Source organism: Parambassis ranga, chromosome 13 (genome assembly GCF_900634625.1).
Source record: "Parambassis ranga chromosome 13, fParRan2.1, whole genome shotgun sequence".
Classification (NCBI taxonomy): domain Eukaryota; kingdom Metazoa; phylum Chordata; class Actinopteri; family Ambassidae; genus Parambassis; species Parambassis ranga.
In genome coordinates this window covers 16,810,931-16,835,051 of record NC_041033.1, presented here as the reverse complement: position 1 = coordinate 16,835,051, position 24,121 = coordinate 16,810,931, and the positions used below count along the sequence as shown (strand labels likewise).

General features: G+C 40.8%; 1 protein-coding gene across 2 annotated transcripts in view; it reads right to left on the bottom strand.

Annotated features, from left to right (window-relative positions):
* schip1 (schwannomin interacting protein 1) overlaps positions 1 to 24,121 on the bottom strand; it is a 178,089-nt gene that overhangs the window by 97,341 nt on the left and 56,627 nt on the right. For both annotated transcript variants that reach the window (XM_028419634.1, XM_028419635.1), the window contains exons 6-8: positions 20,504 to 20,568; positions 20,261 to 20,332; positions 20,046 to 20,181 (exon numbers count right to left, since the gene is read on the bottom strand). In XM_028419634.1, the coding sequence (XP_028275435.1) occupies positions 20,046 to 20,181; positions 20,261 to 20,332; positions 20,504 to 20,568 (273 nt within the window). The remainder of the gene's footprint in view (positions 1 to 20,045; positions 20,182 to 20,260; positions 20,333 to 20,503; positions 20,569 to 24,121) is intronic.

The following is a 24,121-nucleotide window of genomic DNA, read 5'->3' as shown; positions in this document are numbered from 1 at the left end:
GTCTGTTTGACACACTATTACAGAGGGTGATTCTGATATCGATCTATCCTGTCTGTCTGTCTAGTTGAAAGACGAGGGGCTAGTTTGATATGCTGCTACTACAGCTTCATTTCACAACAGGGATTAATAAAGTATTTTTTAATCTTAATCTTAGTCTTAGATAGAGAGCTGATGCTTGAATTTTGGTTGCTTGGCAACCCATTTATGAACAATTTGGACCCAAGAAATAACAATGACTGTTGTCTAAATGTTATAGAATGAATTGGAATGATGACTTCAACAGCCCATACTGATGTTCTGGCATGATACTTTGTAGGACATCAGCATGCTAACATGGAATCACTGTACACTTTCAATTGTACTGATCATTTTGGAGCCTACCAATAATCAACAGCTGAATTTATGAAGACAATAGCAGCACTGGAAGCATGTTAGAGCTGTGGTTTTAGTGTGCCACTCTTGTGTATATGCAGTATGCACATGTATGCACAAAAGCTAGTTTGAGCACATTTGTCTTTATCTTTGTGTGGGTGTCTTGACCTCTCCCTGACTCAATTAGTTTTCTGCCTGTAGCAATTGGGATTAGAACTTTTTCACAGAAAAAACTCAATTCATTTGCTGGAAATATGACAATAAAAAAGAAATTGGTTTTCTTTGGCTGAGAAGATAGAAAATCTGAAAATAATTTTCCGCACATAGATGACATATTTTTTCCAGGTTTAGAAAAGCCTTTCAGCTTTTATTTTACAGAGCATATCACTTTATATAAGAGACCGGGAGATTAAAGCTGTGCCTATATGGCTGTCAACAAAAATAACATTCTGAGAGAACAAACATGATGTAATTTTAACAGCACAGCCCACATCTCCGCCTGGCAGCTGTTAGGTGATGACACCTAGACAGAATCCTTCAAAAGCTGAAGGCCAGAGGTGATGATGGTCATTTTACACTGTGTTGGAGTTAACAGCCCTATTCCAAAACATTCCAATGCGTCTGAATTACAGAAAAAAAAGATAGAAGAAAACGGTGATTGGAGCCACAGTTGCCACTGGAATAGTGAATGAATACCTTTGTCCCCCCTGCCGAGCGAGTAAATGGCTTGTGGGGGTCTGACTGAGACACAGAGAAATGACTTTGTATGTGCAAAGAACATCACAGACGAGACAGAACGGGGGTTTGATTTTGAAAGCTTTGCTCAAAGATGCGTTGTGTATGTGTGTTCTCTGCACATGTACAAAGAACAAATCTGAGGCAACAGATTAAAGCTTTGATTTTTAAATGCTTATTGAATGATGTGTAACTGTGTGTGTGTGTTTAATTTGAAAGATTACAGTAGACATTTGGTAATCTATTGATCAATCTGACTGCATTTTTTTCTCCTCTGCACATACAGTCAGCAGTAATTGGTGATACCCTCTCATCTGTCGTCCTCTCTTAACAAATAAACAAACCGACTGATGGATTCCTCAGCTTTGACTCTTCATTTGTCTTTGGCTTTTAAGTTAATGTCTTGTCATCATTGGCTTGGCAACTGAGCTGACAACGATGCGTAGTAGGGTTGGATGAAAGTGCTCTGATTCACTAATGCAATGAATTTCCACTTTCTGCTTCTACTCACAATAATTCACTGTGAAACATGACTCTTTTTTAATGTACTCAATTTATTTCTCATCATTCGCCATCCAGCCTGTGTGTGATGTCCTGCCCAGCCAATCTATTTTTTTTATTGAGGCAAGTCCAAAAATTTATAGAGAAGAGGAACCAATTCTTAGCAGCTGTGCTTAAGCTGCCATCACTGGAGCCATGACCAATTGTTGAAGGTAATCCTTGAGTCCATCTGCTGCACCACACCAGATTAAGCATGCTCAACCACCAAGACCATGAACCACATTGAAGAGAGGAGGAGACAGACCATATCCCCAATCGAAAGCATATAGGCAGACTTTTAGGAGAAGCACATGATTGGCAGCAGGACCTGAGGAAGCAACTCAGTAGCTTCCACACAGGTTGTCATGCTTGAGAGAGGGAAAAAGGAGAATTAGGCAGGAATGGTAGAGAGCTGCAAGGTGGATGCCTATGGAAGGGTTTAAACTCTGAGGGAAAGAAAATCCTAAAGCCCTCCCAGCTGGGCATCACTGGTCTGCATACAGTACATGAAAAGCCGATGGCGGCAGAGAATGCTTCAAGATGGCTGTGGATCAGGAGGGATAGGACATGGACACTGCCCAGGAAATCATCTGACTGGTCTGAAACATTAATGATCACTGTGTGTCCAAATACATCACCAGAATGTAACACAGCTATGGGCTCTTTTAATCCAGGACCTTTACTGGTGTTCAGTAAGGGGTGACTTTTCTTCTGGAAAGATTTACAAGATTGTTGGCTGTGATAGTCCACCTTCTGCATAGCAAACAGCTTGTGATTAACAAAGCTAAGCTGGGTGTTGTTTGAATTACTTCCTATTTTGTAGAATGTCACGGTTCATTTGGTGCCTGGTGGCTTTTAATAGTAGAAGCATAATTCATTTAAAAATGTACTACTTTCTTTGGCATGGACCATTCTGAGGCGCAGCACTCATCAGTCCTCAATAAGCAAATAAATCTGTAAACAAACACACCAAAAGTAAATGGAGTGCTGAATGCTGTTTTAGTGCTGAATGTGGAAAATCTTACGACTGCAGTGTACTAGATCTGTACCTGATGATTCTCTACAGTATTGATTGACCACCCATGATTAATCTAATAATATTATTCAATTCAAACTAGTGTGAAAATGTCCTCAAAATGTTCATTTTTCCAAAGTAGTATGTCCAAACTGTGTGTTTGCCAGCTTTATGTTTCAATGTGGCAAAAAAAACAGCTCGTTTTTTTTTTTTTATTGCAGTACAAAGAGTGCTGATTGATAATTTCAAAACATTTAAACAAGAAAAAAACTGGAGCAGTACAGTTATCTGGTGTCTCTGTGACATTAAGACTAACTGGTGTCAAAAGTCATTCTGTAACTGAGACTGAGAGAAGATAGCTGACTCTACACCTCATAGTGTAAACAGAGACAGACCTAGTGAAAGTTTTAGCAGTTTCCTTTGGTCATCACAGCTTTATAATCCATCCTGGGCTGCATAAAAGGGGAACAAGGTGGTGACTCTGTGCCTCTATCTTCTCTGGTACTGGGGGACCTTGGGGGGCTGTCACTTTGCTCGCTCTTTCTGATGTGGTGCAATTACGGTTCTCTTTTACTGCACCCAGCCATTGCACGCACATTAAGGCAGGAGAACTGAACATATATTTTCTGCATTAAAATCGACGGCACTAAAAGGAGCAGGGAAAATAGCTCCCCAGAAACACACACACACACACACACACTGTAATGCGACAGTAGTTTAGACAAGTATATGATGAATGCAAGCTGCAATATCACTCCCCTGCTGGCACATTGATGAGTTATCAACAACAATAAAGATGAAAGGAGCAGAAGAGGCAGAATGTGCAACAATACAGAGGAGGTAGGGACGTAAATTAGTGGGAGATAAAAGAACAAGATAAGATTGCCCAAACACTCAATCAGAATTGGGAAAGTGCAGGCGAAAGGAGGACAGTAAATGAGAGCCACTTTTTAAGTCTGGAAACTGCCTAATAACCCTTAGCTGCTGATCTGGCTGTTTCTGGGCACCAACACTAAATGTTCTGTTCTGTCGTACTCTGTCACATAATCCTCTTATCCGAGTTGATTTCAGCACTGTGATGCCACTGTTTGCTGTGAAACCATGTATGGCAGAGCCGTGATGGTCGTCTGTGTCTTCGGCTCAGGGGAACAAAGCCTTAAAGAACAAAGACAGCCACTGCATAAACAAAAGTGGACCACGTGAATAAAAGATGTGATCTTAAAAGAACTGTGCTGTGTTCCTGGGAGATTTACCCCCTGTGTACATCACTGTACTTAAAGCCATATTACCTGGAAGGATGAAAACTCATAAATCTTGTCTTTTATTTCCTCTAAGGTCACCCACACATGACTCAGTTAAATCAATGAAGGTACAGGGAGATGATCTAAGGTCAAGGACTCAGTGGTATGTCTCTTGACCTCATCCTGGAAGTCAAGCCTTTTTCATGTATAAACTAGGTTTGAACTACAGGTCAGATTTAATCACTGGTCTTACTACACTGGCTGACTTTGGACTGGATGAGACCTAGGAGGAATTGATTATCAGAATTGAAAACCAAGTGTGATAGTTGTCAAAACTCAAAAGCTTGGAGGACTCTTCTTCACCCTTTTTTCTATTGAAGAAATATGCAGTTTTTCAATTTGCTCTAAAAAAGTGTGTGCGTGTGTGTGTGTGTGTGGGGGGGGGGGTTTCCCAGCTGATCAGCTCTACAGGGTGCTCCATGCTCTGTTAAAGAGATAACACCTACAAGAATTGAGACCTATCTTCCAGCAAACATCCTCTCAAACACACATGCCAAATTGTAGATAACTGTTCTGTTACTGGTTGGCGTTAAAGCTGCAATGTTCCAAGGATAATAGATATTTACTGTTTCAGGGATGAGTGCGCTGTTTTCAGGGACGGCCACACAAACGGTGAGCTGTTTTCTCTCTCTGCAGGTGACTATTGCCTTTTTTGGGTGGCAGAAAGACACAGTTAGTCAAAATGTCAGCTTGTGTAAATGTGGTTTCATTGCACATAATGATCATCTTTATGTTATAGATCACTTTTCCATATATATTATAAATTGCAGCACAAAGCTAACAAAATTGCAAATAATAAAACAACATCAAATAAAGCAAATGTATAGGCTAACTAATTTAAATAGTCAGACCACTGCACGCACCTCCAACAAAGAATGAATGAGACCACAGTACTTTGTCATTGTAGCGCAGTGCTGAATTAATGCATTCATTTAATTGATATATGAATTCTACAAATTATAACCTGTATTGTAATGTGGATAAAGGAATTTGTTGTGAAACGTGACAAAGCACGTTGAGGTAAAATATGCAATCATTCTTCTCAAACCTAATTACTCTGACACGCTGTGCGGCGTTGTGCTCCAGCATGTGTAGCCATGCATGATTTTCTTCTGTATTGGGTTTCCAGATAATAATTCCTCTGGGTGTCTCTTATTATACAGTTTGAGGCATGAAATATTGCAATATTTCATTTCTCTACTTCAGTGGCTGAACAAACATTTGTTTGCTGCAGATGCGTCTGTTGAAGTTGATTTCATATCTTTTCTTAGTCATCTTTTAAAAAAAAAAATGTGGGAAGACTCCACAGCCAAGCATTTTATAATTTTATAAACACCCTGACTGCCAAACACAGACATTATACACATATATTATAATCTCCTCTCTCCTCTCTCTCTCTTCTCTTTCTTATTTAATTAGAATGGGCTCATCTCACTCATCTTTCTGGTGAATGATGACCGCGGACTCGGGCAGGAGGGTAGATGAGCACATGAGATACCACGTAATTAAGGCGTGTGGAGAGACAGAGGGATCAGTGAATTGATGGCTTCAGTATTAAAAGCGGACAGAGTGTAGCTGTGATTTTCATATTTCAGCTTTAGGCTAAAAGTTGAAAATGTTCCTTTAGTGATGGATTGAGCTGAACTATGTAATCTGGCAGCTAGTGGTGTCACCGAGACTATTCATTACAGATTCAATAACTCACATCTTCTCTCCACCCTTCACTTTTGCACTGTAGTTACTATGCAGCATGACTGGGTGTGGAATATATATGCAGAATATCCTGATCTCCATCTCTCCTTAATGTCTGAATCTTTGTCTGTGTCAACAAAGCGTGCAGAGAGACAGTGTCAGCTGATGGGCTGCACCAAAACAACAGATAAGCGTTGAAGCTGGGCACTGTGTGTGTACTGCAGCCTCTTAAAAAGGCACACAATATCAGCACTAACAGCTAGTTATGTGATAGCAAACCTTTTGGGATCACATGTTGTATTACTCCCTATGATGGCCAGCTGTTTTCTATTAGAACAAAGCAAACAGTTCAGGGTCTTATCTTGTTTGGTGTAATGAAATATCACTGCTGATCAGATGGACAAGTGTTAGGCTGAGACTGCGCGGGGGGGGGGTTGCAGGATGGAAAATCACAGACGCACGTCCCAGAGTAAAGTGATTTCAGCGACAACATTGCATTAGTGCTCAGCCTGTTTACGCCAAGAGTCGGAAAAGATTTCCCCTGCAGAGATTTTCACTACCTACAGCGCGGTTTAACACATGCAGTCTGCTCACTGAAACGGTTCCAAACAAGCGTGCTATGTGTGCTCTCTACTTTGAGATAATTAGCCGTACAGAGATGAACACTGCTTCACTGATATGACAGTTGTTTACGGAAAATCCCATGCAGGTTCAGATTCAAACTGCTAGGGACACCTGTTTAGTGTTTACTGTGTTTAATGCAGATCACATACTCTGCTGCTTCTTCACATATTTGGTTCACAACAAGTGAGCCTATGTTGTAGCCATTTAAACTTATTATGATGGATTTTTTAAGGCACCGTCATGTATTACATGCTCTTCTCATTGTCCAAAAGTCATAACTGTAAGCAACTCCTCCTCACTACAGAGACAGAACAGAGAACAAAGAGGGTTTCTGAGCGAGGCGAATTAGCTAATCTTAGCACATAACTCAGAGACAGTGGCTGCGTTGAGGCCAGACATATGGCACCACGGTCCAGTGGGTTTTATTTAACGGCACATTCAGGCATACAAGCATTCACAAAAGTAACAGCGACTGTCTGTGCGCACACATACAGGGCTTAGAGAAGTAATATGAACTATGTGCTCACTTGCCTTGAAATAATAAAGTTTGCTTTCTCTGACACACTTTTAATCTCCCTTTCTCAAACTGTATTTTGCTTCTCAAGTCCGAGACACAAACTGTAAGACAGAGCGAGCGTTAATACAAAAACTGTGAGCGTATAAATGATGCTGTCCTCCAAGGGTCTCATGTCAGTGAGCATGCAAACAAATTGCACAGTTATTCCAAATATGATGATGTTCAAAACTGGGAATTGCTGATATTATTCAGATTTTAGTAGCGTGCTATGTCTCCTGCTTAGGGTTTATATTGCAGGGTGGGACACACACCAAGAGTGTGAAGTACAGATGCAATGGTCCAAACACACAGCTTTGCATAAAGGAATATAAAAAGGAAGCTGCATCAGAAAACTGATTTGCACTGATTATTGGCTGTCAGAATTGTGACGGATCACAAAGAACAGCTGCATGTAGGCAGGAATATTGCCATGCATTTCATTATCCATTCAAACAGCTGGAAGAAATACGCTCTATCTTACAATAAAAGCAAGCGCCTGATTTGATTGAGTGTATGTAGACTGAGAAGAGGCAACATTTGAGGTGTCCTATGTGAATCTGAAATTACATACCTCACCACACACACACAAAAACACATTGCTTCATTATACAAAAAAAGCTCTGAAGATTATGGAAGAAAATATGATTTGCTGGCACCACTGTAACATTTTGAAAAAAAAAACCACTATAATCTTCTGAGTTTTGAAAGCTTCATTGACCTTTGCTTTCTAGAATTAATATACAAATGTAATAATAAATCAGCACCAGAGCCACTGAGCACATTCATCCAAAGACAGGACAGTGTCAATACAAACTGTAAAATATCCCACCGCAAAACCACATTCAGACAATCAGCATTCTCCATAAAGGGTAGCAACATATGGAACATACATTAGTTTATATTGTATATTTTCAATTTATATTGATTTTACTGTATCTTGTTAAAATCTTGTAAAAGCCCAACCAGGGACTGGAGTTGTTTTTAAGAAGCTGTTTAATTAGCTAAATGCTATATACTCTATGTGCAAAACACCAGCTGTACTGTTCAGTATGCTCCCTGCATCGTCCCTGATAGACAAATTAAAAAATATAAATAAATAATAATTTCAAATTCTTGGTGTGTACATGTCTCTCCCACCAGTCTCTTGTTATATCCCTGATTGCAGTGATACATTACATCAACTCATATGCAACACATTTGTATGGCGGCTGTTGCATGTTGCATCCATTCACTGACCCAGATGTATCTGTGCAGGAAACCCGACTCAGTTGTGTGGAATAAGAAATTCTGTGCTCCATTGTGCATACAGAGAGCATCCTTCCATTCAAATAATACTTGTAAGAGCACATTGAATTTGTAAAAGACTCATCAAAACATATGCAAATAAGAGATGACGGTATAGAAGTGTATATATTGTCACTGATGTCATGTGATTGGAATACATTTACAGTGACAAAGTGACTGCTAGCCTTTGTAGTAGGGAGACAGAGCTGCCTAGTGCAAATGGAAATCATCAAATGAAATATTTATCCACACTGAAGAGCAAAACAGCTGGTGAGAAGACAGATGATGAGTGAATAACATTAATATAGAACAGATGATGTTTGGCAGGATATTGTTTAGACAGTGCAACTAATAACTAGACTGGAAAACTTCACAACCTCTAAACTAGCTACCTGAACTTTCTACCTCTGCTACAGTCTCAGGTGAGTTCTGCTTACTACAAAGCCATGTGATCCCTCTTCTCAGCAAAACCTCTGTTCTCCCTACAGGAGTGGGAAGCCACTGAAAAGTTGTTCAGGAATGAAACAGTTCTTGGAAAGTCTTTATTTCCATGCGTTCGCTCTCTCTCTCTCTCTCACACACACACACACACATCTCGCTCTTTCTAGTTTGCTCAGAGTTCGTGAACTCGGTGAATAACTGATTTTGAGACGGAGGAGCGCTGTGCGAGCTGTGTCATATCAAAGCTGTCAGGCTCTCTCTGTTTGCTCTGTGAATCCTGAATGCATCGTTTCCTTCGACAGTTGATGCGAATGTGCAGACATTATATTCTCTGGGACAGTATGTGTGATTTCATTCAGTATACACAGAGGATACACTGTCTGCCTGTGTGGCAACATGTACTATAATATTAAATACACAACTAGAATATTTAATAAACTTTAAAAAAAACATCTAGTTGACACAGTTCTGACAAAAACTGAACCACAATACAATAACTCACACAGCTTACGCAGTCTAATACAACAGCCGACTACAATAAGTCCTGCCGGCATTTTCTATTACTCAGCTGCTGAAAACTGATGATGGTCGACTAAATATGTGAAGAGGCAGCATTTTCCCAAAGTGGAAGAGTTCAGGTATCTCTGAGTTTTCCTCAAGGGACGGGAACAATTGTGAAACTGGATGAGTGCTAGAAACATCAGCTGCAGTAACATGGGCCGTAGTAAAAGCATAGAGAAAAGCTAGTTTTTAGAGCTGGAGGCTTGTTAGACATGGTTTACTGAAATAAGAAGAATAATTGACGACACTGAGAGTAAAACTCACTGGCATGGTGGTGAATTCTGACTAGAGAGTAGGCGGGTAAAAGCAATTAAAGTCAGGAGAAGATTGTGGTTTCTGTCAAATTATCTCTTGATGAAACATACTGTGTGTTAAAAAGGAGGTTTTTAAACTAATAATCTTACAAAGTATGATGAGACTTGCCACATTTTTCAATTAACAACATTTCCAATTCAGCCAGAACTTCCTTCAAAACTCAATTTTCTTCCACAAATTAGTTGTATATAATGTCTGGTAGACTGGCTCCTGAAAATTCTTACAGAGAAGAGCCAATTTAGATGATTAAAGCAGCCACTATGGAATTTTTCATACATGTCTACCCTTTGAGGTCCTCCGGCCATGACGGACTGGAACAAGAAGCCGCGGAGCAGCTAGTGGAAGAGCAGAAGGACATTAAGGTTGTTCTCTGTGCCGTGCTCTTACTGTTAATTGACTGGAACATTAATGATTATCTTTAAACCTCTATCGTTTTTTTTTTTATTCCACAGTTATCCTGCATAATTTCTCAGTTTCCTTCTGTTTGACCTGCCTTTGTGTGACCTTTATGTCACCGCCTCACCCCTGCGTGACACCTCATTTCACCTGCTCATGACATTATGCGTAAAAGCAGTCAGGAGACATGCTGCCGCCTTCATCCTACTGTCCCCCGCTCCTGACATGCTTAAAAAAAAAAAAAAAAAAAACTGTTTGCCTTCGCTGAGAAATGTCATGTGAGTGATGAGTTGTACCACGGTGTGTGTGAAGTCTCCCCTGTGACAGTCAGGCGCAATGTTGCACCGCTGCTTTCTGATCTTCCAGGTGTCTCATTATGATACTTTTACTCGCCCCTGTTCCATCTGTACACATTTCACTTTTTAACCTTCTTTTCTCCAGCACACTCTCCTACTTATTCCTTTTGAGAACTTTTCTTCTCTGTCATCTATATCCCTTTACTCCCCCTGATTTCTCTGCATTTTACTGGAGACAAAGTGATGCCCTGTAATATCAGTGCAGTGCAGGGAAGTGCGCTGCATGATGGGGTGGCAGAGGTGACGATAAGGAGCACGGCTGATATCAATTTACTGGACTAATGAGGCGTGAAGAAGCTCCATACACACTATCACATCTTTCCCTTCACTTGTGTGTATACTTGCAAAGAGAAAGTTGAAGAGGAGAAGTATAAAACTTCTGCATGAGGTCAGGTGTTTACCTCACGATAACACGTTATCTCCATGGAAGACTGTAGATTTTTTTTTTTGGTCTTCATTTTATTGGCTGATTTCTCTCTCTATCTGCTCCCTAATCATTCCTTACGCTCAGACATCATTACTGAGATGGATTTTCTGGGTGAGAGAGTTAGCTTAGTGAGAGAACAGGAAACAGGGGAGAAGGAAAGAAAAAAGAAAGAAAGAAGCTACTTCTCCCATCTTTTCATTAATCACAAATCAGTTTACTTCCCTCTGGAGACCAGACCACTCATTGGGAAGGAGAATAGGCCTTTTCTCCCTCTTTTTTATCTCCCTTCTGTTCAATACATTTCCCTCCCTTCTTCTCCCCAGGATTTCTCCAGTCTCTAAATGCCAAACCAATAAACCGAGAAACAAAATCCCATTCCTCTCTCCTCTCTCTCCTTCTCAAACAGACTGCATGTTCAGTATTTTAATAAAAATCACAGCTTAGATGGTCACATTTGAAGGAGCACACATACGCACCCAAATACATGCAGACACATACACAACAATGCACGTCTGGCATGTGTGCTGTCTTTTATATATTTCCAGAGTCGGTTTAGTGTAACCTACCGTTCCACGCCTCAGCAGCCACTGTGACTATTAGTGGGATCTCACAGGGCTGAATAAGCAGTGGGATTGTTCAAGTTGAATAACAACATACAGTAGAGAGAACCTCTCAGAAATAAAAGTTCAGACTAGGCAGGAGAAAATTGCAGAGTGGAGAGAGCGCTGACACTTTGACAAGAAACAGGAAAAAGCTGCATTCAGTGAAAGAAGTTCTTCATGAAGGAGAAACCAGAGAGTAGCAGTGAAATGTTAATTTCCCTTCTTTTAATAATAATTATTATGTATTATGTATGTATTTCCAGCTGCATATACATAGACAAATATGTCCTTCCATATACATAATTGAATTCTAATAAACTCAGCCTGTGGCCGGATCTCTACACAAGCTTCAGCTGTGGCTTACAAACCACCGATGTCAGGACTGAAGGCACATGCGCACGCACAAACAGCCACACTAACCTCATTTTGTCAGGAATACTGTGGCAGAAAATACATTTCACCCTCACTATTTTTGGGTTTTGTGGTTCACATGTGCAAAAAAAAAAATAAAAGAGTGCAGAATAATAAGCATTCCTTCCAGGCGGGTGTGAGATGTATGCGTAGATATTTTTGTGTGCCACCTTGAGTCCCAGTAGAAGTGTGGCAGCCGGGGCAGGGAGGAGAGAGGATAATGATCCTGCTGATAACCGGGGAGTGGAATCTGGTAAATGAGGCTGGATATGAACAGTGCTGCAGGCTGTACCTTTGCACCCACTGCCACCCACACACACATCTAACAACTCTTCAGGTGCAAAATCATGTCCCAGACAAATGAATGGTGATGTACTTTCTCATTGCCTTCTACTGTATGTGACTGGGTGTGTCGATGTTCTTGGTTTTATGTGTGAGGCTGGAAGTATGCACACTAATGATTCACTTATTAATAAAACATAGCAACATAGCACTTCAGCACAGGAACATGAGGCAGTTTTTTTTATAAGTATCTCAGCTCAGGTAAGAGTTTTAAGAGTTACTTCAATGACAACACAAATACACTCTTAATGAGCTACAGCAGGGTTTTTGTTGTTAGGTTCTATAAACAGGGAGAAGCTGATGTGATGGGCTATTTTATTCTAAATTGAAATACATGGTGTACAGAAAAAATGGGATATTCAATTCATATCAAAAAATGGTGCACAGTAGATGGTGTTCTTACCAAGAGTGTGATTGCCGACTACCTTACAGCCTCTAAAATTGCTCACTGTTCCTAGTCAAAAGCCTGCTCTTTCTACAGTTTCAGATTCAGGTACAAAATGTTACCATTTCACTCTTTGGACACTGTGTGACATTTTGCGTAGTGTATGCATTTATGAATTATTAGCCAAAAACAAGTTATGTGAGGTCACAGTGACATTTAACAGCCATAGTGAGTCCATTGATGAGGCTAAGTATACATTTATGCCAAATGTGAGGGAATCCCCTGAATAACCCTCTGATATTCATAAACCCTAAAGCATCCCAGCCACAGTATTTAGGCATAATGAAACTGAATGTAGAAAAACCTGCAGTGTAGTTCAGCCTATCAGCTTTTCACCGGCAAATTCAGTCCTGTGTCCATCATGTGAAAGATCCACTTAACTGTGGAGCGACCTCACGTTGATACTTTCTTCAGAATAAAGTGACACTTAGCAGCTAATCTGTCCTTGATTACTGCTACAAAGCCCCAATCAATAGATTCCAGAGCTAAGATGATAAGTAATTGTATCAGTGTGTTTCTCTGCATATCACCACTGTCCCCAATCAGACATTAATGATCAATTATGTCGGTGTTATTGCACAAGTACAGATCGATGAGATAATGTGGTGGTTGTGGGATCAGAGAAGACTCAAAAGCATTCTTGGAGTGAAAGTAGAGCGAAGAAACATTTTGCTTCTTGTACAATAGCCTAGTTTAGATTTTCACCTGAAAACACTTCAACAGTAAAATGTTTATTATTGATCACAGTAGATTTTAGGACATTTTTTTTCCTTTGTCAAGTGCAGAACATCCCTCTTACTTTGCAGAGAAAGGTTCAGATATATTCATGGGAGTACCTACATTTATGTCTAAAATATCAAAAAATGAATATCATTGGCTATGTGACATGCCACTTACAGTAAGACCCAGCTGAACCAATTATTGCTGAAGAGGTAGAACATGAGCAGAACTAAGCCATGCTGTTGGAGCTAAAGCAGACGCATAGCATGCTGTAAAGCAGCTACCTATAATTTAAAGTGTACACACCGTTAATTATGCAAGATTTGAACCTTATCGTTCAAACAGTGTAACATTCATCTCACATGTCATGAATGGGAAATATATCTATTGATATCTATCAAGCGATCAAAACTGCTTATGTTTCTGCTGTAAAACTAACAGAAGGGACTGTTAGGACTAACTTGCTTTTGAAACCACCCTCAAGTGGCAGTTTGAGGAACTGCATAATTTTGATATATATAAATATATATATTACAAAAAAATCATTGAGAGGTATTGTGTGTTTCTGCAGCCACTGGAACAGAATGCTGGGAGTTAAATCTTACTGTCTTAAGCCAGGATCGTCCACTACAATGCACATTTCATTATTACCATCATTGTTGTCATTGCTGTGTATACTGGCAAATGTACTGACTCTATGCCAGTGAAGCAAAATAACATCCTGAAAAAAAAGGGAAGGAGGATATTTATAAATAGAAGGTAGGCTGGAAAAACCCAGCAGCTCGTTCACAAGTCTGACGTCATCCTGAAACACTTTAATATTTAATTCAAGTGTCGTGAAATTAAAAGGGCTGTAGGAGAAAAGGAGGGAGGGAGAAGATAAGCCAGCGGGATAAAAAAAAAATAAAATAAAAAATACAGCAGCTCACCTCCATTTTTAATTACGGTGATAATGGGATATTATCTTAAAAGAAGAGGCCCTTGACGCTGCATTATCAGACAGTAAGAGAAGGGGGTGTTAACAAACTCTGAGTGCCCTCTACACAGAAACATCAAGAGTGCCTGCAGTTACAACAATTTGGATCAAGTTTCAAAAAACACGCTTTTAAATCCACAGCAATAAAGTAATTGATATCCAATAGATGGAGATAAATAACCAGGTGGAGAATAGATGCAGTTTTATTGGGCCTGGACTCCTCCCTGCTGTTTGTGTACTACGTCCCAGCCATAGCAGAACAGTGACCTCCTGTGGATTCTACTAGATAATACAAATGCAACATGACGTCACTCTGAAGCTTTAGTAAACAAGCAGCCTGCAAACATCTAGATAGGCACACAAAGCCAAATAATACAGATAAAAAGTTGCTTCATGCACCATTCATGTACATTCTGCACTTCATGCTCCCGGGCTTGACTAATTAAGACAGCATGCATTTTACACACATCATGTCCAGAATGTCACGTGACCATAATATGTATTACACACTTCAGAGAGTGTATGACATGAAGCGTCCCTGGTGTGAAAGGGCCCATGTTCGACTTGACATGCTGCTGGCAGGTGATTAGCAGAGAGTCAGACCTCGCTGCCCCCCATCAGGGTTTATTACACAGAAGGTTCCATATCCCTAATACATAATTATAAGATTCATACAAATGTCCTTCACATGTCTGCAGGGTGGCTGAAAAATTTAGGAAATCTAGAGCTGAGGCACATAGAGAGGAACCTAATCAGTGGTGCAGTGTTGTCATTGGATGTATATTCTGTAGCTTCCAGGTCCACAGTGTGACTGCCTCACACACATAAGGTAGTGATGGAGTGCCGCAGGGTCACTAATGATTCTGTCAATCAATACCTTGGCTGGTGTGTCACTGCAGTCTTCTCACATCCTGTCAGGACTGTCACTCCGCCCGACCCACCTCATGCACACTGCACACCCAGCACACCCACACCTGCATACAATACAGCTTATCTGGATGAGAGATTATGACAAGAAGGATTATGTCAATGAAATTTGCAGCCAACAGTTCTAGCATCAGTCCTGAAGAGAAAGAAACGTCTGTGTAGGAAGCATTTTTAATTACTATGCACTTCATGAATGAGAAATAATGAAAAAAATGATTAAACATGTGAACTACCTCCATGAGGTTTCAATAAAGTAATTCAAAGCAATCCTAATCTCCTGAACTAGGATTTTTTTTTCTTTCATTGTCCCTGGTATTACAGTAACAGGATTGTAAAAGCATTGGCTCCAGTTACACCCATCTTTCAGCGATGAGGAGCCTGCCGGGGGTTAGCATTAATTTCCAAAGCCTTATGTTTCATTTGCATAATTACCATAAATCATCACAGGGATGTTCTGGTCCACCGTAGAGGGGGGGAAGTGGGGAAGGCTATTGGGAAAAGGCGACATTTGGAAGGGTGACAGCACACAACAGACTGCTGACTTTGCTGGCAGTGTGATGATTAAGAATAATTCTGTGGTTCCTGAAACAAGGTTAAGTACATTGCAAGGCACGTACTCCTGCAAGGGAAACTGTGGGTTTATAGTGAATACATCCTCTGCACCAACCATCTGCAGAGCACTGAAGCCTAACTAAAGCACTGGTTATTGCTTGCTGCTTCAGTGAATGCTGCATTGTATATATATTTCAACACTATGGGTCATGCCTGAAAATGGGATGTTGACTTCTTATGCATTTTTAAAACTGCTGTAATAATAATGATCTGCAGTGGAACTGCCTTAATGGAGTGTTAACTATGAGATGTTTGTGATGACTTTTCCCTTTCTGAAATATAAAAGGCTCATATTTTAAAACGTGGAGCCCTTTGAGGCAAATGACATTACCAGTCCCATGCCATACCCATTTTTACCCTTTAATGTAAGTCCCTTTATGATGTCATAAGGGCTGTTTCTTATTGTTTTGTAATGTTGTGAGTCCTACACACTGACAGCCCGTAAAATGTGTCTAAATGTGACATTGTGAGTTGAGCTCAACAATACAGAGACTTCAGAGAGTGAAATCCTATACCAGTGCACCATGCAGGTAATGCACAGTAAATGTGGGCTTCCCTGGCCCTCAGGCGCAGCCATTGATACAATATAACAATGCTCAGGCCTAAGTGTAATAACCATTGTGCTCTGATAATACAACAGCTGACCTTTTTTCCTTCTATAGTAATGAAACGTTGGCTTGAGCCGTGAGTAAAAAAGACTGCAAGGATTAAAATTATGCGAGCTCGGTGACAGTGCAACATTTTGTACCCTGCACTGGATTAGATGAGTGAGACGAATGCGAGGGGTTAAATGCTTTGACATGGGGCGCAATCTGTGCAGCCTGCTGGCTCAGTAATCTGCTGAAGTTCTAAAGCTTTGTGTAATGATGAATTTAAGCCAGTTACAGAGATGGCAGTGGGTTATTTCAGGACGACTTCAAGCAGACCCAGAGGTTAACCTCAAAGACCTAAATATGTAGTGAAATATTGCTGAAAGTCTCATATCTCTGTGTCTCTTTATGTACCTGTTCTGTACATAAGGTATAGACATACAGTAACTCCACGAAAGTTCTCTCAACTTTGCCTAACCTCTTTTATCTCTCCTACCAGGCTTCCACAGCTGCTGCTGCTGCAGCTGCCTGACCTGATAAAGCCAAGAGAACAGTAGGTGGGTGAGCAAGTGATAAAGAGACAGAGACTGAAACAGAGACTGAGAAACATGCAGGGAAGCACCATGAAGAGGGAGATGGCAAAAAAGGGGGAAGATGTTAAATATGAAAAAAGAAAGGCAAAAATAAACTCTGACATGACAGGGAAAAAAATAAGGAGGAGGGAAATGTTAAGAGAGCGCTGATGGAGGGGGCAGAGACGGCATGACAGCTGGCAGACAGGGAAGGTGGTGCTGCTCTGCTCAGCACAGTCTCACTGCACCTTAGCAGGCCAGATGGACTAATTTGCCCCTCTGTGTCCTTCACCAGTCAATACACACATATTTATATTCAAGGGGAACACATGTCTATTTTGTGCAAGTCGATGCTTCCTCTGCATAATCATCATGTAAAACCAAGCAGTGATGTTGGATTTTGCACAATTGTAAGCTCAAATTTATATATTCAAATGCACACAGTAACCACTGATATTGTGTCTGACATCTTGAGGTTATTGTGTTCCTAAAAATGTCAACATGTGCTCCAATCACTCCCCTGAGATAAGGGGGGAAAAAAGAGCCACAAGTGATACAGGAACTCCCTCTAGTGTCAAATCACAGCCACTGCAGCATAGATCAGCACCAAGCAAAAGACAGCTCCCAGACCGAAAGGCTCAGACCTACCGTACTCTATGTCCTAAAAGTCCAAAATTAAGACACATCAGATGTTTTTTCATACCTCCCTTGTAGATTTGAGATCTGCTTCAGTAGATGTTTGTTTTCAGCCTGATTTCACAAGTAATTTAGTGCCAATCCCACTAGAAAGAAAAAAAAAATCCAGCCGGTCCCCAAACAGTATTGATTGATGCCTGGATATAAAAAGACATCTATCATGTAGACAGTCTAAAATTGAAGCTGCAATGGTCTCTGTGTGTATGTCCTCACTCTGTGTGTGTGTGTACTTGTTGGTTGGTCATGTTGACCTGGTACAGTATTATGAAGCAATAAAATGTAGACAGCTGATTCATATCTGGACATAAAAGCCAGAGTTTTGTTAGGTTCCGCTTTAATGAAACCTATAATTCCTGCCTTCTCTGTGGTGTTGCTATAGAGCAGAACAGGTTCCATCATAAAAAGAGATATCAGGGCTGCTCTATTTTGCAGGATTGCCATGGCAATGAGTGAGCTGAGTTACACTGTGAAGCGATCATTTACACCGTAAAGAGTTGCATGTCATGCACGTCTATTCTCCTAAGAACAGTACGCTCATCTCTGTTAAGGCTGGAAAAAACACACACTCTCTCTCTCTCTCTCTCTCTCTCACACACACACACACACTGCAGTGTCATGCAGCAAGGTTTTGTCAAAGACTGATGTTATAGTCATAAAGGTTAGAAATTCAATCACTTTAGGGATGGCTTCCACGTCACTGTGTCTCAAGAAAATATGACTCCATTCCTTGTGTGTGTGAGTGTGTGTGTGTGTGTGTGTGCATCCATGAATGTATAGCGATGAAAATGTATTGCTGGGTCAACAGAAATGAAACTGTTAGAAATTCAAACAAGGTGGAGCCGTCAGAGAGAGAGAGAGGGTGTGGACGAATAAAGAAAGAGAGAAAGAGAAACAGAGAACGTGTGAAGTGAGAGAGATCATAAAGCAGATATGGTTGGACTGTTGCAATCAGTCAGATAAGAAAACAAGAAGACAGAGTGAAACCGGGCATGCCTCTCTCTAACAGAGGACAGCGGATCTACAGTATCAGCACATTTATAACTGGTAAACCAACGTCTGTTTTTCATCTTCCTTTCTCCCCTGTCTCCCTTGACCTTAGGGTCTTAATGTACACACACACTCGCTCTCTTTCTCTCAGTGATGATCATCTGCCCTTGTCAGCAGGTCTAAGTCACTGAGCTAAGCATTTCCCTGCCATCCCAAAGGACCAAAAACACAGCCTATGTTGTGTGTGTGTGTGTGTCAAAACAATGGCTGATGACTTTATCCACCTCCTTCCACCAGCAGCTGCACACATGTCTGCGTGTGTTACCTGACAGCTCTGAAGACAGCGTGTATATATTCCAGCTGCTGCTCACCACTCTGAATTCTATTCACTCATAACCCATCTGACCTTCTTTTTTATCCACAAGAATCCAAATCAAACAGTCTTCTTGAGCGCAAAAGCTTTTTTCTGTAGCGATTGAACGGACAAGTACCACCTAAGTGTGCTAACACACAGAACTCTCTTTGCTGTCTCTGAGATTTAACCTGCCTGTTGACTTCAGGCTCAGAGATGAGCCGAGAAGTGTACACACACTTGCTATTCAGCCAAGAGGCTGCAGACGACGTCAGTATAGAATTATAATGACCGCAACAGACGTGGCAGAGAAAATCCTGGGGATTTACTGTGGTCTGGTTAAATGGAAGGCAGGAAGATGTGCTGAATAAGAATGACTGTGCCACTGAATTCAATTCTCAGTGTGCTCTTTGCAGTATGAGAGTGTGTGTGTCTATGTCAGGCCTTGTATCCTGGTATATTTACTCTTTAAAGGAGACTGCTTGTGAGTTTGCATAGTAAACACATTCACTGAGAGACACTGCCCCCTTCTGGACGTGAAAGGGACTTTGTGCACTGCTTCACATTGCAGCACATAATCAAACACACCCCTTAATGCAGCAGCAAACGAAAGGCAGTGAATCAATTGGAGGCTATAACAGAAGTAATTGAAGATATAAAACCTCAAGTCCAATCAATAAGGCCCCCACTAGAGGTGCTGTTATAGCTACTTTACTTTACTAACCAAAAATCTAAATTTTTTGCAGAAGGTGTTGCAAAGTAACCACAGTGATTTAGAACTCTGGCTGCTCTCCCTGGAAGTGGGTGCCAAACTAAAATGATGCCCAAAGCACAATGCAGAATGCTAAATGAGGTAAAACACAACACTAGAGCCCACACACAGGCTTTAAAGGAAACACTGAAGCAAAAGTGCAATGATTCTCTGACAATATGACAGAATGACTTCAAACAAAGGAAGGCCACCTGTTATCACCAATGAATGCAGAAAACCTGATATGCATATAAACAAGTCTGCACATACAAAGCCTTATTGACACACACACACAAAACTATGAACCAGACATGTGTGCATTATCCATCTGCTGTGCCAAGTGTCCAAACATAATCCCAAACAATCTCAGAGCCACCCTCTGCAAACACTGTCACTCATGTTGTCAGAAAAGCTCCAAAAATGTAATGGAGGATCTGTTTGACTTACTGGGGTGCTGCCATCTGACAGGGTCATCATGCTGATTGACATGCTCATCTTGTCAGAGGAGGACAGGGAGGGTGGGGAGGGGCTCCTTTTCTCCACTTCCTGTCTCTGCAGGAAGTCACGCCAAGCCCGCTGGATTCTATAGAATGCAGTGACAACATCAATCATGATTAAAGTTTTGATACAGCAAGAAGAAAAAGTTTTTTTTTTTTACTTACATTAACACTTTGTTCTCAATGGGTGGCAGGTTGATATTTATGTTGTTGTCCAAGTCCATAGTCAGATGATTACTGAGGAGTAGAGAAGGAGGGTAGAGGACAGTCATAGGACGCACACTATACAGGACCAATCTGTGTTATCCGTAATTAAACAGCCTTAGTCCCATCTGTAGAAAACAGGCCTTTGTGGTAGCACAATAGCATTGCACTTTTGTTTTTGTGTGTGTAAATCAGCAAACCCACCTCTGCAGCTGGAAACCTCCATCATTAACATGCTTATAGCCACTCTGGAGGCTCTTCAGCTGCTCCTGTGAGACAGAGAGAGAGAGAGAGAGAGAGAAGAGGGGACAAACACAGAGTCAACAACCTAGAAAAAAAAACTCATTGATGCAGATACAGGTGATGAGAGGGGATCCCTGCTATGTGTATCTGTACATAAAAATGAGTGGCAGATGTGCAATGATCGTGCTGAGCTCAAGGACCCCTGCAGCAAGTGTTATGGCAGCATTCTGGCTCTCTTTTCTTCTGAAGGTTGGCAAGTGGTGCAGAAGAACTCAGATGTGCAATCTCAGCTTTTTATAGGTAGAACACACACACACAGAGAGGGAGAGAGAGAGAGAGAGAGGCCAAAAAAAAGAAGAAAGAGAAGGGCATCATTCATGTAACCGTGGCACAGCTATGCTATACAGGTGTGGCAGATTAAAGCACTAAAACTTTACACTTATACTAAAACGACTTCTACTTCAGTACTCCACTCCTCGCCAGCTGCTCTCCTCCCCTTGGCTCCATCCTTGTGTTTTTATAGTGCTGCTTAATGAGGACAGGCCTGCCTCTACATAATTGAGCAGACTAATTCAATTACAAAGGAGCAACAAAGTTTAAGTGGAACAGTTCTTCCTGATGAGCCAAGAGGGTCACATCAGGGCACTAAGCATCTACCAGGCTCATCATTGTGAGTGTGTGTTTGTGTGAGTGTGTGTGTGTTTACTGTCAAATCTGCAAAAAAATCCTCCTTTTTATTTGACTTCTTGTTAGATTGATCCATTACAGTATAATGAGCCATGGATGATGGCAGATCGGCCTATAAAGAAAGCCACATAAAGAAATATACTGCATCTATTACACACTCCCACACTACAAAGACAAATGCCTGTACCTCAGTGGTTACTTGGTGTTTAATATTCATGAGGAGTTATACTATTTCCATGTGCAAACTATGAACAAGCCTCAGAAAACTGTCCCTTTGAAGTGCAACTGACTACATATACAGTATTGTGTACATGGTGAAATAGTGTCTGAATTTGTGACTAAACATGAAGTTGCTGTTGAATCACAGCAGCATCATAATATCTTTCCTGGCTGTTTGCCTGATTTCAGTGGCAGACAGTGTTGTTTTTCTCATTTCTCAGCCTCCCAGAAGGAACAAGCAGCTCATTAGACAGAATCAAGGACTTTGACTAGTGATCAATGATTGCTTCAAGGAGCCTTTTTTTCATCTTGTTTCTGTCTCTTTGTCTTTTCCTCTCAATTTCTTTCAGATGAAAAGAGTAAAGCATCATTTCAGACACAGTGAACTTTCTTTTGCTTTGAGAGTCGGTGTCACCTCAGCCATTCCAAATCCCCCTTAATGCTTTCCTTACAAGGCATCACACACAAACACAAACACACATGCATCCAGTCACACAGGAAAAAAGTGCCATTTGGGAATTTCGAGATGAGCAAACGGAGAGGATGAAAAAAACAGACGCAACAGAAATAATGAAAGAGGACACAGACACAAAAATAACTTCAAGTAAGTGAGATATAGACAGGAAAGTTTTGTACTGAAAGAGAGAAAAAAACTGAGGTGGTGACAATGATGGAGAGATAAGCCAGGTACAAATGAGGAGAAGAGATCTGTGTGTGTGTGTGTTTGATTCTGGGTAATGGAGTTGCTGGGAGACTGAACGAGCTGATCATTTCAATTTCCCCTTTGAGTTACTGATGGCCCTGTCACTGTCACAGGCCTGGCCAGACAAACTATTAGCTCCACCTCACACACACACATACACACACAGATACAAATAAAGGAGAAATAAAAACACATTTCCTCATTCAGTTTTCAGTTTAGTTTACATGCACAGATAAAACAGTGATAGTGTTCACTGGCTGGCTTCATTTGTATTATATTACAAACAAATCTCAATATATCGTTTAAAAATGTTTACATAGTTTAAATACTGTTATGTTATACAAGGAATGCACAATAATGTTACACTCTACACTTTTACTGACATGCCTTGGTCAACTGTGTGGTAAATATGACATAACAAAAGCACACACACACACCTTTGGCCTGCTGGGAATCTGATGGAATTAAGTATACAGGCTTAAAGTTCAATTCGTTGACAGCAGTGTCAGAGTGTGAGCACTTTTCTCTCATTTGTATGTGTTTTCCAATATGTCAGTGTTAACATAACATTAATAAATCACAAAGACTTAACCCCACCCTGAACATTATGGATAGAATCTGTTAGGGATTTAATTCTTCTCCTTCTCATCATCGTTTTTTAATCATTGATTAAGCCTCTGTGTGACAGATGTGTGTGTGCTTGCGAAACAGAACACTGATATCCGGTGCACATTATTCACCACTTAAACAAATTCCTGACTTCAGCAGAACATTTTACAATGATCTTAATATGCTGTATTGATTTCAAATAATGTAGCAGCACACATTTTGCAATTATTGTGTACCTACTTAAAACGTGACAGTGCTGTCAAAAGCTATTTGATCACGTCTTGTCTTTTCTGACCATTTATGCCTGGGAGGAAAACCCCATCCTGTTTCTGGAGTAGAAACACCAAAAAAAGTACCAGAACATAAACCAAAGGTTTGCATAATTTAGTGGCAGAGTCGACAGGAAATCTATAGTCATTTTGGGCTTTGGCAGTGCCAAGCAGGCTTGTATTGATTGTTGTGTGTAGATGTGCGTGTGTGTGCAGAAACGTGTATTGCTGGATTTATGATAGAGTCAGGCATAGAAGAGAGAGAGAGAGAGAGAGAGAGAAGGATGCAGATGGAGGGGGGGGACTTGAACCCACAGGACATCACACAACAATGTAGGAAACGGAGCTAAAGACAGTCAAAAGGAGATCTTGTCTGTCTGTCTCTCTGTCTGTCTTTGTCCGTCTACTCCTCATTTATCAATGTTTTTGTACTGAGAGATAATGTCCAAAAAATAGAAGTAGGAGAGCTATGATGAGAAGAGAAGACATATCGGTAGGTAAGCATATCTTTTATCATATGAAATGCCATTAAGAACAGGCTGGACAGGGCTGTCAAGTAGGACTGCTGGTCCAAGTCAAGACCAGTTAAAAGAAATTTCTAATAAGCAGGTCTTTGGGAAGCCCATATCCATTTAATACTGCCACTCTGAACACGGACTGGAAGCGCTTTAGCTGTTGTGAGGGCCAATTCTTCTCAGTGATTAGATGCTTTTGTATTTACAGTTCTGCCATTGCTTTCAGCATGAAAAGCATTATGTGTTCATGCGGGGTTCCTACAAAATGTCAAAAGGGCCATACATGAGAGTCTAGGAGAGGCTGACCCCACAAGAAAATTGCAGGAGAGGTTGAATCTATGCCACCTTCTTCATTTGATTGAGTGCAGGTTAAGCCTCCTCTTTGGAGATGGACTGGTCACCATGGTAGCAAAGACAATTGCTAAGAAGTGTGCCTTAGTGTTGACTTAGTCACCCCCCCACAAACGGTGACTAAAAACAAAGATGTTATATCACACGTTCCCAAGCTCTTAATATAATTGTGTTTTTCATACTTTTTTAATCACTATTTAATAGATTTAGTGTTTTTCTTTGCCTC